The sequence below is a fragment of the Octodon degus genome, unplaced genomic scaffold, assembly GCF_000260255.1.
Source record: "Octodon degus isolate 3935 unplaced genomic scaffold, OctDeg1.0 scaffold00025, whole genome shotgun sequence".
NCBI classification, from domain to species: domain Eukaryota; kingdom Metazoa; phylum Chordata; class Mammalia; order Rodentia; family Octodontidae; genus Octodon; species Octodon degus.
Genome location: NW_004524601.1, coordinates 9,849,576 through 9,864,004, shown reverse-complemented (window position 1 = coordinate 9,864,004; position 14,429 = coordinate 9,849,576). Strand labels below are relative to the sequence as shown.

Genomic DNA, 14,429 nt, shown 5'->3' with positions numbered 1-14,429 from the left:
GACCCACAGCAGAAAGCATGAATTGTAGCTCAGCACTTTATTCTCAACACAGAGGTGACCCTTTTCCTAGGGTTCCCTCAGAAGCACTGGCCTCAAGTACCCAAAATGTTTCTCTTGAGAAAAACTTACTTGTGGGCTGGAGAGATGGCTCAGTGATCTAAAGCACCTACTTGAAACAAGCTTGGCAAAGCACAGGGACCGCGGTTCGATCCCCAGCACCACATGCCAGCCAGCCCCGCCCCCTGGTGGGCTGAGCTGGCCACACACACACACTATAAATAAATGTAATAAATAAAAATAAATAAATATTTAAAAAAAAAAAGAAAGAAAAACTTACTTGTTGCAGAGATCAATTTTTTTTTTTTTTTTTTTTTTTTGCAGAACCAGGGATTGAACTCAGGCCCTTGTGCTTGCCAGGGAAGCACTTATCACTGAGCCATCTCCCCAGCCCCCTAGAGATCAATTTTAATCCTAGGGAGTTAGTCAGAAAAAGATACCAAAACTGGTTTTCCTCCCTTGTCAGCCTCCTGAGTAGCTGGGATTGATTATACGTACCTAACTTACTATTTTGGGCCTTTGTTTAAATATGTAGAAAACCCTGAGAAATAATTAAACATTGTTTTTTCTCCAGATAAGACAATGTTGGCAGAAAGGATTCCTGTTCCCTCCAGTCCTGTTCCCATAGCAACCATCGACTTGGTACAGCAACAGACAGAAGATGTCCTGCCGCGCCTTGAGCCCAGACTTCCACCCAAGAAGACCAAGCACCAGGAAGAACAGGAGGATGTGAACAAGCCAGCCTGGGGGGTCAGCTCTTCTCCCTGGGTGACCTTTGTCTACGCACTCTACCAAATTAAAGAGATGATGCAACTGACGAAAGAAAACCGGGCTTCTGAGATCCAGCCTCTACAGGTAACCTCCCCTGCTGAGCTTGCGCACGGTCTCGTGCAGATGCTCAGTGAATGACTTCACCCATCAGGACTTGCTCGTTCTGGTGGGAAAGCAATGACACAGGTACACGCTGTGCTACAAGGTCCCTCCGAGGGAAAATTCTGACCTAGGAGCCCAGGAAGCCTTCCCAAGGGACAGTAACTCTTCCAGTAAATCAATGAATCCATTCTAAGCTTGTACATTTCTCACGAATTTCAGTGTTAATTGATACCACTTTCGGTGAGAATATATGGTTCTTGCTTTGGGGGACCATCTTTATTAATCTAATTTCAGAGTTCTGGTTGGAATATTATATAAAATATATAAAATGCAAGCACAATAACTATTTCTTAATTTAGGTTGAATAGTAACCTGAACCACCACGTGGCTCTGAAGGAAACCTACTTCAGTGGCAGTGTGGTTCTCTGGGGGCCTCATCTGAAAAATAGAATCGTGTGATTTTTCTCTTCCCTAGAGGAATGAGAAAGCTAGCACCTTGCGCAGGTGAACTGTGCTGTGATTTGGGAAGCAAGTATGACCGGGGGAAGCTCGGCCAAAGGAATAACCCACACCCCCATTTGTAAACTCATCTCTCCCTTTTACTTGACGAGTCACGTTAGCTCTATATTTAGGATAGTTTAAAAGAGAACCCAGAAGAAAAAAATCGAGGCGAGACTAAAGAATTTGGCTGGTTGCGTTTTTAGAGAGCTTACTGAAATACCTTAGCTGCATTTATCTGACTTTGTAAACTACCATAAAATGTTCATATAATTTTAACCCAGTCTAATTCTTCAGCCCGTGCATGATCCTCTGTTTATTAAGATAGTAAACTCAGGAATCCTCTGCCCCGTCAGGGCTCCGCGCTGCCCAAGGAGCAGTGCTGGAGGATTCCACTGGCTGCGAGCAGGGCGTGGGCAGGACGGGGTGGCGCCTGCGGCTCGGCCGCTCAGGTCACCGTGCCTGCTTTCCCAGTGTCCTGGCTTTCGCAGGAGCGTATTAAGTTAATGCAGCATTGAAAACCTTTTAAGATTTTTGTTTTACATTTGAGAATCACAAAAATGGAAACTTTTTTTTTTTCCCTTTGGATATTCATCTCCTAGAAAGTTACAAGTTCTAATTTCGAGGAAAAACCATGTTTAAAAAACTGTGTGTTTCTTAACTTGTAAAACCAGTATGGTGTTCTACAAAAAGGTACTGGTGTGTATTGGCCACATAAGTGCCTGTTACATCCCTCCACTTTCACGTAGATACTTGGTCTTACTGTCTCACTCTTGGAGTGCTGGGATAGGTCAGAAATACATTAGGGCTCTTAATTGCGAGCCATGCTGTGCGCAGCTCTCTCCAGGATGAGGAGAGCGCTTTATTCACCCTCATTAGATGAGCATCCTCAGTTGTTGAGTTCTGTGGTCTCGCCGAGGCCTGCATTTCAGTGACCTGCCGAGCGGCCGGTGTGCAGTAATGCTGTCCGTGGCTTGCCTGGGACCGCCAGGTGTTGGGGTGATAATGTTCCTTGATCCACAGGACACGTCTGCTTATAGTGTTTGTGTTTTTCATGCGGCTCTGGCAGTTGCACATAGGAAAAGAGACGAAAGGTAAGCCATTGTCTCCTTGCCCTCTATTACTGCGTCCCTGAAACGGCCTCTCAGGTTGATCTCCCTGTGTGTGCTGTGTCTGGCTTGAACACATGCAACAGGTTTAATGTATGTGCTGTCCCTCACGGCCGGACATGTATGTTTTCCTTCCAGGTGACCAGTGAGAATCGGGAAAACTCTCCGGCAGGCAGAGCCCGGCATGTGCCTCCTGAGACCCACTCTGACCCACCTAGAGACCAGCCCTCCCCTGCCTTAGCAGCGTCTCCACCGCAGACCAGCCCTGCCCACCCCAGAGGTGGGGACCCTGAGGAGCCTGGGGCTCAGCGCACTGCAGGAGGACCCTGAGGGCGTCCTGCTCCTCTCACACCTGCATGGAGGTGGGCTCCTTGGCCAGGACAGAGGGTGGGGCCCCCAACCCAGAACACGCTGCTCACGCTTCTGAATATCTAAACTCATTAATGTTAATGTGGACACATGCAGACACACATACATACACAACCTGAGCTACAGTACATACTGGCAGAAAGGTCACCTCTGTCATCTGGTGGAGGACAAAAGGAAAACATGGGGTGAGACCCGAGGCCAAGCTGGTTGTGTGAAGCACTCTGCTGGCGCAGTAAGGAGTGAGCCCCAGGGACCCTGAGTGCAGGGGACTTACCTGTTCCTTTCCACGTGTATCTAGTATAATTTCCCTCTTTTGATTATTTATTCTAATTATTGGCTTCTTCATGCAGACTGAGAAGAAAAAGTATAGATCTATAATTTTGTTTCTCTTGAAGAGAACCATTTAAAAATTACAAAACATATTTAAAAAGTAAGCAGATAAAAGTTAGATGCTTTTTGTTTTGAAAAAAGCTAAGTGTGGTCATCAACCCTTCATGTCTCTAGCAAATGTATTTTTATATGTGTATGACAAGGAAAATAGTCAACTCTTTGAGCAGCAACAGCTGTTACCAACTACTGCAAGCTGAGCTTTAAAAATGCCTTTTATTTTAAATGGGCTTTCAGAATGACCAGAAAAGAGGGAATATTTAAAAAAAAAAAAAAAACAACAACCAACACAGTATCCTGTGGCTTAATGGACAAGAGTTTATACACTGTGGTGACGCTGTAACAGCCTTGACACTGTTATTTTATAGTGATTTGAACTCTACTGAACTGATGGAATAAAACGAAACTCTCTACGTTCCAAAGGGTTCTCTACTTAAGCAGTACTCTGTACAAAGAGCAGTGGAAGATTTAAGTGCCTAGAGAGAGATACGGTTTTTCATGACTATGTTGTGGGTCCCTTTTGTTGGTGAGGTGGTCAGCAGGAAAGCAGGCGAGGGCAGGACGGGGATAAGTGCTATCTAAGGACGAGAGAAATCAGACTCTGTAGTCCTTTCCTGGGAGGACACGGTCAGACACTGCGTAATTCAGAGCCACGCATGCAGCTGCGTGTGTTACAGCTGCAGGCAGAACAGTGGCTGGGTGAGTCACGCGGGGAGCTGGCTGCTAAGAATGAAAGGGGAGGTTCAGGGTGCGCGGGAGGGAAGGGGTCGCTGCTGCAGCTGAAGGGAAGTGGGTTCTGCTGTGCATCGTAGCTGGGGATGAGCCGAGGACAGAGAAGGAGCAGCCGGATAGGAGCAGCTCCTTGTAGCCTCTGGCCAACGAGCTGGAGCAGCTTCAGTGGGAGGCTTCCAGTGCGCCGGTTCTCCCAGTCCTGCACCTGGGAGGAGGTCGCACTTTGTCGCAAACGCAGCCTACAGATGAGGTAACCGAAAGAGAATTAAGCAAATAGTTATTTTTGCACTTGAACTGAAATGTACTGTACTGTAACTTATCATGACTCATCTTAAGTGACCTTTAAAATCAGATGTATTTATTATGCTTGTGTAATTATTGAAATAAAGTAGGTGACGGGCTGCACCTCGCCTGTGAATGTACAGTATGTGGCGCTGTGAAGATGATGGTAGGGAGTCAGAAATTCACGTTGTATCTTGTGTTTACAATTCTTTGAAAAGCCTGCTGTTTTGGAAATGCACAGTGGACATACTGAAATAAAAATAAATACCATTTTTAAATATTTCCTAGCTGATAAGGATGTGATCCAACAGGTGACTGTCTTTTGCGCTGTAACAACTTAGACCTTGCCACGTGATGCCTTCTGTGAGTGCGGACCAGCTGGGCAGCCGTTCCCAGCCTCCTGAGCTGACCCCTTCATGAGTCTGTGGGCCTTGCGGCTTCTTCCTGTCCTCAGAGTGCCACGTGCCACTCTAAGAAATATTAAAGTGAATTCAGATTAAATTTTGATTGAAAAATTTTATACACCTCCTGGAGAGCCCTAGAAATACTCAGGGGTGTCACAAAGCCCAGGCTGGTAAACACTGCCTTAATGACTTATTTCCTATAATTGTAGAACTAGTAAATTCCCCAGTGCTGAGCTTATGCGGATGCAGAGAGCCTAATTACTACCCTGTTCCTTACAGCTTTAGGCAGAACAGATTACAACATGCACCAGTAGGCAGTGCGCCTCTTGCAAAGCCCAAGGAGCTTGGAGAACAGTGCTGTTTTACTGGCTGACCAGTGGTGCCAGGGCCACACGAAGAGCTGGATCCCTCGGGGGGTGGGGAGGCTCCTGGGGTATCTGTGGGGGGCACTGCTTAACGTTCCTTCCAGCCAGCTAGGAGTTGGGCGGTGAATCTGGAAAAGGGGACCACAGCATGGCTACGAATGGAGTGCTCGCCATGTGCTGATCCTTCTGTCTGTGCAGGATGCCTGGGTGGTACCTGTCCCCATCTTAAAGATGAAGACCCTGAAGCTAACAGAGCTTAGGCCAGTGCATGCCACAGGGGGCTATTTGTATCACTGAAAGCTGAGAGGTTCGCCATCACCGGCTTAGGCTACAGAATTGCAAAGTCAGGATCCACACTCAAGTCCTCCTGGTGCCAAGCCCTGGTCTTCCTGTACCTTCCTCTACCCCAGGACACGGGACAGCCATTCTTTGGTTCATACCATAAATCAGCCCTGGCCTGAATCATCTTATCTATGCTCAACTGAGTATGGGGTTGCAATCTAGGACTTCTGGGAACTCCCAGATAACAAAAAATCTAACAACTTCAGATTTCTGTTTTGTTAATGGTGATAACACCAGACACTGTGTACTCTGGCAGCCCTGCAGAGAAAGCCAAAGGTGGGTGGGGACCCTAGGACCAGTGCCCCTGGGGTTGGGAAGGACAAGCAGCTGTCACAGCTCAGCATGCTGAGGCAGCAGCCTTGGAGAACAGCACGGCCTGGGGGAGCTTCCTCAAAGAGTCTCCGTGCAGTCCCGTAGGGCAGTGCCAATAGGGGCGAGTGCATCTGAGGACCTCACTTCTAACTGCACAGCCACTGGTGGCTCAGGGCTACACAGTGGACAGCACAGGTGGAGATCACCTGTGGGAACCTCTGGGCCTCAGGTTCCTCGACCTCTGCAGGAGGCCGGACCCCAATGTTCTGTGAGGATGAAGGTATGTGGTGACAAGTGAGCCATTGGAGGAAAACAGGTTTTCCATTCTTAAGTTCTTCCCTGTGCATTGGAACAAAACGAAGCCTGCTGCTTCTGCAGCCTGTTTCAGCAAAGCTTTAATACCAGGCTGCAGAGCGCAAACCACTGGGCAGTTGGAAGCAAGACTGATGCTTGGATGGGGAGCAGAGGGCTGCAGAGTGAGAGTGGTGGCTTCTCAGGTGAGCAAGTGTCAGGCTTTCAGCTGGGACAAGCTGTGGCTTGTAAGGAAGGCCCCGGACACCGGGTGCTGTCTGCGATGGAGAAGCGCAAGCCAGTCTAGGTGGGTGCCCGGCTCGCCCACCTCCCGCCTGCCCACCGCAGCTCCAGGAGAGCCCAGTTCTTAGCTGGCCACCTGGGGACCCTGGTGGGGCGAGGGCTGGAGTGTGGGCTCTGGAGCCCGAGTGCCTAGATGTAATATTCAACGCTCTGAGCCTCTGGCCCTCTCTGAAACTGAGGTGGGTTAGTGTCTTTTATGGGTGGCTCTGATGGTGAATGGTATACCTGACACTGCCTGGTCACCACTGTCACAGATGTAACCGTGAGGCACGGGGCCCCGGCAAGAGGAGTCCTGTCTTCTTCCCAACCAGAACCTCGACCTGAGCATTTGTTGATACTGACATTTATAATCTTTCCATACAAACTAGTGCCACATGAAATACACTGTTCAATAAACCTTTCGGATGCTGTCAACCCTACATGGCGAGGGATAGGAGCTGACTGAGAAATAAAATTGACCAGAACACAGATTAAAGGAGATGAAGAGACCAATGACAAGTAACAATTCCCCACACAGGCCTGCGGAGCACAGATGCTGTGAGCCAACTGTTCCGTAGCTCCCATTTTCTTTTTCCCTCAGAAGTACCAACAAGGGGCCAAGGAAGCAGCTCATCAGCATGGCAAGTGCAAGGCCCTCAGTTTGACCACCGGTGCCAAAAAAATGTATCAACAAAGCGAATGCAACCAATGTTAATGCTGTCTTCTTCTTTAGATTAACTTTTTAAAAAATCTAAAGCACTGCTCCCAAATTCTTTAAGTAATATCCTGCTATAATCATCTTTTAGGCCTGATCCTGGCAATGCCCACCCCAAATTGCTGGTGACCTACAAAGGTATCACATCTAGCGGTCATAGTAAAAACATGTAAAGTTACCTTAAAAAGATGATTTGAGGGCTGAAGGGATAGCTCAGCGGTCTAAGCACCTCGCTGGAAAAAGCAATGATGTAGGATTGAGTCCCAGTACCACATGCCACGCCGGCCCTGCCCCGAGCTCACCACGCCAGCAAAACTGGGTGTGGTGGTGCACGCTTACGGTCCCAGCACTGGGGATGCTGAGACGGGAAGGTTACTGCGAGTCCAAGCTGCATAGCAAAACCGTGTACCAAATTTTGTTTTTATAAAAAGATGATTTGACTCTTAGGCTTGAGAAAAACTGAAGATTTCAACAGACCCAAGTGAAAACATGCCTGGTAAAAGGGGTAGGATATGGGTCAAGAATAGAGAGCAGGAACCAGTGGTCATGGACCGGCGAAGGCAGGCAGGCGTGACAGAAGGGGTGGCTTTGCCTGCAGACTGTGACTCACCCGAAGATGGTGTCTCAGAGGTGTTCGCGTTGGACTCTGGCCTCGTGATATTCAACAAGTTAACGATATATGTAAAACCCCTGTTCACCTTTCCCATTCACCACGGAAGCTTCTAACGATCTGACCCACATAAATCTGCCTCCGGCAAATGTGCCCGTCACATCCAGTCACGTATTTTTATCCCTATGCCAGTTAGATTTGTGACTGTGAATCACTCAGTGCACTGACTGAAGCATTCAGTTGGCTAACGGGAGCCAGACCTCAAGGAACAAGGCAGGAAGCTGACCCAAAGGCAGTGACCTCGCGATGCCGCCACGCAGGAAGGCCCCGCGGCGAGCAGCTTCTCCCGAGTCATTCAACAATCCCCATTTTGACCCAGGCTTCATCAAAACTCCAACATCATTCATATCACCTGTGTACAGGATCTAACTGAAGCCACTGCTGCTCTCCAGTTCGGGGTCTAACTCTTGGTATCCCTTCAGGATCTGAATTCATTTGCATGTTTAGCTCCATTGATGCAACCCATCATCTGCTCCAAACCTCTTGAACTCTAAGGTCTTTTAAATTTCTAGATTTTAAAAGCCATAAATTCAAATCCTGCCCTACGGTCAGCCAAATAGCTCAGCAGATTAAAGTGGCTACAAGCAGGTGCAGGGGCCAGGGGTTTGATCCCTCGGCCTGGCGTGCCGGCCCCGCCCCCGGGGCGCGCTGAGACAGCAATGGAGACCGGGGTGGTGGCGCACCTGTAATCCCAGCTCTTGGGAGGCTGTAAACAGGCGGATCACTATGAGTCTGATCTGTAGACCCTTCCCTAAAATATAAATAAATAAATAAAATACTTCCCTAAATGTCAGATGGCCACTCCCCTATAATTTAGCCCTAAGCAGTATTGGCAAATTGTATAGCAAATTCACAAGGCATTTTTTGTCATATGTAAAATGTTTTTAAAAAGAACGTTTTAAGTAACATTTGAATGATGATCATTTAGGACCTCTTTTACTCTGGCCATCAACGCTGTGTCACCCACACGTGTCAACAGCCCAATTTGCTAACAACAGTAGGCTTTTGTGAGGCATCTCAAGGAAGCGGAGACACCACAGCGGTTCTGTCTGCCGGGCTCTAACTCCACACCTCCGCCGCGGGGCGCCCCTGTGGGGCGGGGGCCACAGCCACCTGACTGCATGGCCCTTTAAACTGCTCCAAGACCTTTAGCAGGACAGAGAAAGGCAAGGACAGAGAGAAAACGAGGGAGGAAGGCAAAGAGGAAAATCTGAACATCGTCTGGTAGGCATTCGGGCTGGAACACTGCATTGCATCTGAAATAAAACAGGTTAGAGACGCCAAGAAACAGGGTGAGTGCCGCCTTTAATTGTGAAGCTGCTCACGAGGCTCACGTAACAGAAACCAGCAAATCCATGATATGTTTTAAAAACAAACATGAAAACCCACATCCCGGAAGGAAGGCTGTATCTTCTCGCCCCTGTGCGAGACTCGCTGTGGCGGTCACGTGGCATGGCCCGGGTCACAGGGCCCAGGGGCTGTCCCCTCCTGCCAACACTCACTTTACACCCAAAGTGTGCAGGACACACACGCCTCTCAGGAGGCGAGGTGGGTAAGCACCAGCATTGCTCTATCTTGCACATGAACATCACCAGTAAATACAATTATAAAAATAAAATCAGATTCAACTCTAAGAAAAATGATGTAGCACTCCTGCTTGGTCCTGTAAGCGTCATCCTCACAAAGTGACTGTTTAGCAGTCTCTGTGAAGGAGCCAAGCGCGTGCAGTGAGGCTTACAAAAAGAAGGTTCTGGATATTAAATGATGTCTCACAAAAGCAGGACTATGGAACTGACATCCTGCTTGAGGAAACCACCTTTGCACATCAGCTTAGCAAGTTCTGAGCTGACAAGGGGAAAAAGCACTGCCGAGTGTGGCTCAGGACATCAACAGTGACAACATTCCCCGAGGGCTGCTCCCCCAGGACCCTTCTCTTACCAAGAGGAATTCCTCATCCTGCAGGTCCCTGCCATTGGATTCTCTGAGTATCAGTTCTGCTCCGCCTTTGCCCCAGCTCTCTCCACTGTGCCCAACCCCACGCCTGTCTGACCTCCTTTCCTCCAGGTCAGAACTTAGGCCTATTTCACTCTGGGATTAAGAAACCAAACACAATTGTGTAAAGAATATCACATGTCTGCTTTGCAGGACATCACTACAAACATATCTAGCTATAAAACTTTTTAAAAAGCAACTCAATGTCATAAAAGTGTAGATGCCTTCAATTGCAATGTACAAAAATAATTTAACTTCTGTCATTTATGAATGCATATAGAAGTCCTATCAAAAATATAATCTTGAGAAATGTTTTTATCAGTTATTAAATAGCCAGACGGCCACTGTTGAACAGTGAAAGATAAAAAGCCCACACCGCGAGGCCCTGGCGGCAGGGCTGCCCTCGGCTGGGTCTGAAGGCGGCTTCTTTCTCCAGGTGAGGGGACCTCCAGGGCTGGAACTCTGCCGGTAGTGCCTCTGCTTACCTCTTTGCTCTTAAACAAGTTGTTTAACTCCCCCACATTGCAATCCTAATCATGGAGCATTTTCTAATCCTGTGTTCCAAGGAATATCAACCCCATAAAAAAGGATTCTGTGGTCACACTCAGAAACCGTGCATGACTTCGCCCTTTTAGTAGAGTCACAGTGGACACCAGCATCAGGGCTCTGAGAAGTCTTGCAGTACATTCAATTAACCTTGCACTGATCTCCACTGACCTCAGAATCCCTGACTCACACGAGAACTGTGTACGGAACACTGAAACAGCCTGCCCAGGTCTCTTCCAGCATAGATACTGATGAGCTGTCTGGGGAGGAACTCGGTCTTGTGACACAGGTTCAGGGGATTAACAGAGGACGAGTGCCTGGTGTTGACAAGGAAGGCACTGCCACACTGACTGTCCCCCGAGGGGCAACGTAGTTCTTTGTTCCTAGTGAAAGCCTTCACATAGGCAGGCAAGGGGCACTGCCTGTCACAGAAGCAGGACAGCAGGCAGCAGGAGTTGCCACGAATGCCAAGTCCTTCCCAGCTAGGTCATCTTCCTTTCCAGTACGGCTCCTCCCGCACAGCTGCCCGCAGAGCAGTTCTGCGCGAGGTTGTCAGCACCCCTGCCCGGCGCACGTCCTCGCCAGCGTCAGGTTAACTTGCAGGGAGCCCGTCAGCCTGTGGGTTAAAAAGCTGCTCCTCCAGGAAGGCGCCGCCGGGGCCGTACTGCGCGTCGTGCAGACTCACTTCCTTAGGCGACAGGTGGCTGGATCCCAGAACAAAGGCTGCAAATCTAATAACAGTTTTTGGTTCTTAAAGAAAGTTAATATTAGCACAGAAAGGTTTATACAGGAGGCAATACAGCTTTGCTACTTGTCCCCTCTAATGCCACTAGCTGTTTCCATAGAGAATGGCATTTCTACTCCAGGAATAAAGGGGGAACGGCACGTGTGACAGCCACAGGAAAAGGCAGTCCAGGCAGCCAAATGTGCCTACTCTTGCAGCTGGCTCCTTCTTGTTACTAGTTTTTGGACACAGAGGCTTATTATTCACTACTATCGTGTCAATATCTCCCATAAGATCAACACTTGCCAGCAGATCAGTATTTACTTGGGCACTGGCCACCCTACAGTGAGGCCAGTGAACTGAAGAGGATTCCGACAACTTCCACTCATCTGCCTCTGAGCTGAAGCGCCGTCCCACGCTACCATTGTTTCAAAATAATTCACACTCAAGCTGGGGCTGGAGCAGCTGAGCAGGGCTTACTTCTTAGGGTCCTGGAGTCTGGACACGGCCAGCCATGTGGGGAAGTTGGGCTGGCGGCAGGCCTGGCGCAGCTCCTCCAGACCTCGGGCTGTTTCCACCTCGGCCTGCTCCCTGTACTCCTCTTCCGTGAGGTGTTTTACCGCTGGCCACTTTGATGTGAAACACTGCTTTGCTCTCCTGAAACAAGTAAGGCCTTGCAGAATCATGTTCTGACAGAGACATTTATTGTGGTTTTTCCTCAGTGATTTCTAATCACAAATCTGAGAAGTCTAGCTCCTTTACTCTTGGCCTGCTGGTTTTCCTGGGCCCAAAGTAGCAAGCCGCTGAAACAGCCTTTCCTAGAGACCATGGGACACACGCTGACATTCACTCTGTAGGCCGGAGGCTGGATTTGTGGGAAATCACTCCCACCTAGTGGCGGTGCTGCTACCTGATCCTAGAGAGAGAGCGCAAATGCTGTACAAAGGCCTTTTACATACAATCATTTATATCAGTTCTGAGACTATGTGCTGACAGGTTCGCAGCTGGTTGGGAACTTTCTTAACTCAACCTAGAAGGTCCTAAATCTCATAAAACGCAGGTACCTAAAGACTTAGAAATATAAGAATTTTATTAAAAATGATAGTTTTTATAAACATTTATATTTATCAGTGAGTTTTAAAAAGTTTTGGGTTAATTTTAAAGTTAATGTTTTAGAGAGCTTCCAGCTACCCTGCGCTGGTGCAAACTGCTGGTCCCAGCCTAGGCGCAGTGTGGGTGAGACCTTCTTCCACTCCCTTGGGACCGCACCACCACTCTGCAGCACCCCCTTGCCCTGCCCGCTGAGTGAGAATTTCTGCCTTGTTCTGGGGACCTCCAGATCCAGTCCAAGCCCAGGCCCAGTGAGTGTGTGGGAGAGCTTCCTACTACCCTGCACCGGTGGGACCTGGCAGTCCCAGCCCAGGCGCAGTGTGGGTGAGACCCTCTTCCACCCCCTTGGGACCCCCTCCACCACTCTGCAGCACCCCCCACCTCTGCCCGCCAAGTGAGAATTTCTGCCGTGTTCTGGGGACCTCCAGATCCAGCCCTAGCCCAGACCCCAGTGAGTGTGTGGGAGAGCTTCCTTTCCCCCCTTCTCCACCTTATCCCCTCCAGACTCAGCTCAGGCCTGGCATACAGGCCTGGGGTGAAACCTGCAGCTGCAATCCCTGCAGAGAGAGTAGGGGACAAAGCCACCCAGCTAGTCCAGGAGCAGAACATCTTGCCAGAGGGGCACAACAGGATCACTCCCAAGGGCAGCAGCAGGATGGAGCTGAGCACAGCAGCCAGACCCAAGCCAGGCACAGCAGGATAAATCCAAACTTTGTAGATCTGCACCTGAATTTCAGTAGGTACTAAGGTTATAACTGTACCAAAGCACTACACAAAATGACAATAAGAAGGAGCAAAATGCAATCTCAGACCCCAAGCCCACCCATAACAAGTGCAGAGGACACTAACACAGAACAAATTGAGAACCACACAGCTGAAATCAATGAATCAACAGCTTCTGAAATAAAGAAACAGCTGCAGAAAGGTATAGAGGAACTCAGACTGGAAATGAAAAAAAGAAATCCCTGAATTAATAGCACCTGCAGTAAAGAATCAAATGTAGAAACACGGAGGAAACCCAATGCCCACCCAGAACAAATGCAGAGGACACTAGCTCAGCTGAAATGTATGAATTAATAGCGTCGATAGTAAAAAAGCAACAGCAGAAAGTTATAGAGGAACTCAGAGTGGAATTCTTTTCTACTAGCTCAGCTCAAATGTATGAATTAATAGCATCGATAGTAAATAAGCAATAGCAGAAAGTTATAGAGGAACTCAGAGCAGAATTCTTTTCTGAAATAAAAAAAGAACTCTCAGAACTCATAGCATCTGAAGTAAAGAATCAACTACAGAAACAGGGAGGAAACCCAATCTGAAGAAAACACTGCATTAAAAGAATAACTGCTTCTAAAGAAGATACTGATAAAAAAAAAATAGAGATTAGAAAAATGACGGATTCCTTGAATGAGCAATACAGGAAAGAAATAGATCGCATGAAGCAGAGTCAAAGAGATATAGAGAAACTTAAAATCTCACTCACAAGCTTGTAAAACCGTTTAAGTGAAAGTGAAGACAGAGTTTCAGGTCTTGAAGATGCTGGTGTAGCTAGTGAAAAGATAAGAAAGGATCTCTTAAAAACAACGAGGATGCAGAACAAAATAATCAGGAAACAATCTGACATTCAGGTAACCAAAGCATACAGAATGCCAAGTAACCTCAACCCAATGAAAAACACAACGAGACATATAATAGTTAAGATCCCAGAAATTCAGCACAAGAATAATATACTGAAAGCCACTAGAGAAAAGCAGATCACATTCAAAGGAAAACCCATCAGAATTACAGCCGACTTCTCTTCACAAACCATGAAGGCAAGAAGAACATGGAGCAGAGTACTTCAGGTCCTCTATGGAAACAAATTCCAGCCCAGACTACTATACCCTGCAAAACTCTCAAGTTTGATGAAGAAGTGAAATACTTTCATGACAAAGAACAACTAAAGAACTTCATGATGACTAGGCAACCCTACACAGGCTACTGAAAGATGTTCTAGAGAGGGAACAAAATGATCAGAACTCCATGAATGAGATTGGAAGCAACCAACTAAATAGGACAAGCAATTAAACACAAGAGAAAAAGGAGTAAACGACAACAGGTAAATAACATGTCAATGGTAAGTCAATATATCTCAATTCTAACCATCAATGTAAATGGACTCAATTCACCAATTAAGAGAAAAAGACTGGTACAGTGGATTAGGAAACAAAATCCAACAATATGCTGTATACAAGAAGCACATTTAACTCATAAAGACATTCATAGGCTGAAAGTCAAAGGATGGAACACAATATTACATGCCCCAGCACCTCAGAAAAATGCAGGGGTAGCAATCCTATTCTCAGACAGTCTCAACTTCAAACCATCAATGA

General features: G+C 47.6%; 2 protein-coding genes across 5 annotated transcripts in view; one reads left to right on the top strand and one right to left on the bottom strand.

Moving 5' to 3' along the window:
* The window catches only part of Mfsd6 (major facilitator superfamily domain containing 6), a 60,619-nt gene extending 57,065 nt beyond the window's left edge, over positions 1 to 3,554 (top strand). For both annotated transcript variants that reach the window (XM_023712294.1, XM_023712293.1), the window contains exons 6-7: positions 632 to 912; positions 2,676 to 3,554. In XM_023712294.1, the coding sequence (XP_023568062.1) occupies positions 632 to 912; positions 2,676 to 2,867 (473 nt within the window). In that variant the 3' untranslated portion in view covers positions 2,868 to 3,554. The remainder of the gene's footprint in view (positions 1 to 631; positions 913 to 2,675) is intronic.
* A 4,858-nt stretch (positions 3,555 to 8,412) lies between these two features.
* The window catches only part of Nemp2 (nuclear envelope integral membrane protein 2), a 27,856-nt gene continuing 21,839 nt past the window's right edge, over positions 8,413 to 14,429 (bottom strand). For all 3 annotated transcript variants that reach the window (XM_004628677.2, XM_023712295.1, XM_023712296.1), the window contains 2 exons: positions 11,431 to 11,607; positions 8,413 to 10,957 (listed from right to left, as the gene is read on the bottom strand). In XM_004628677.2, the coding sequence (XP_004628734.1) occupies positions 10,819 to 10,957; positions 11,431 to 11,607 (316 nt within the window). In that variant the 3' untranslated portion in view covers positions 8,413 to 10,818. The remainder of the gene's footprint in view (positions 10,958 to 11,430; positions 11,608 to 14,429) is intronic.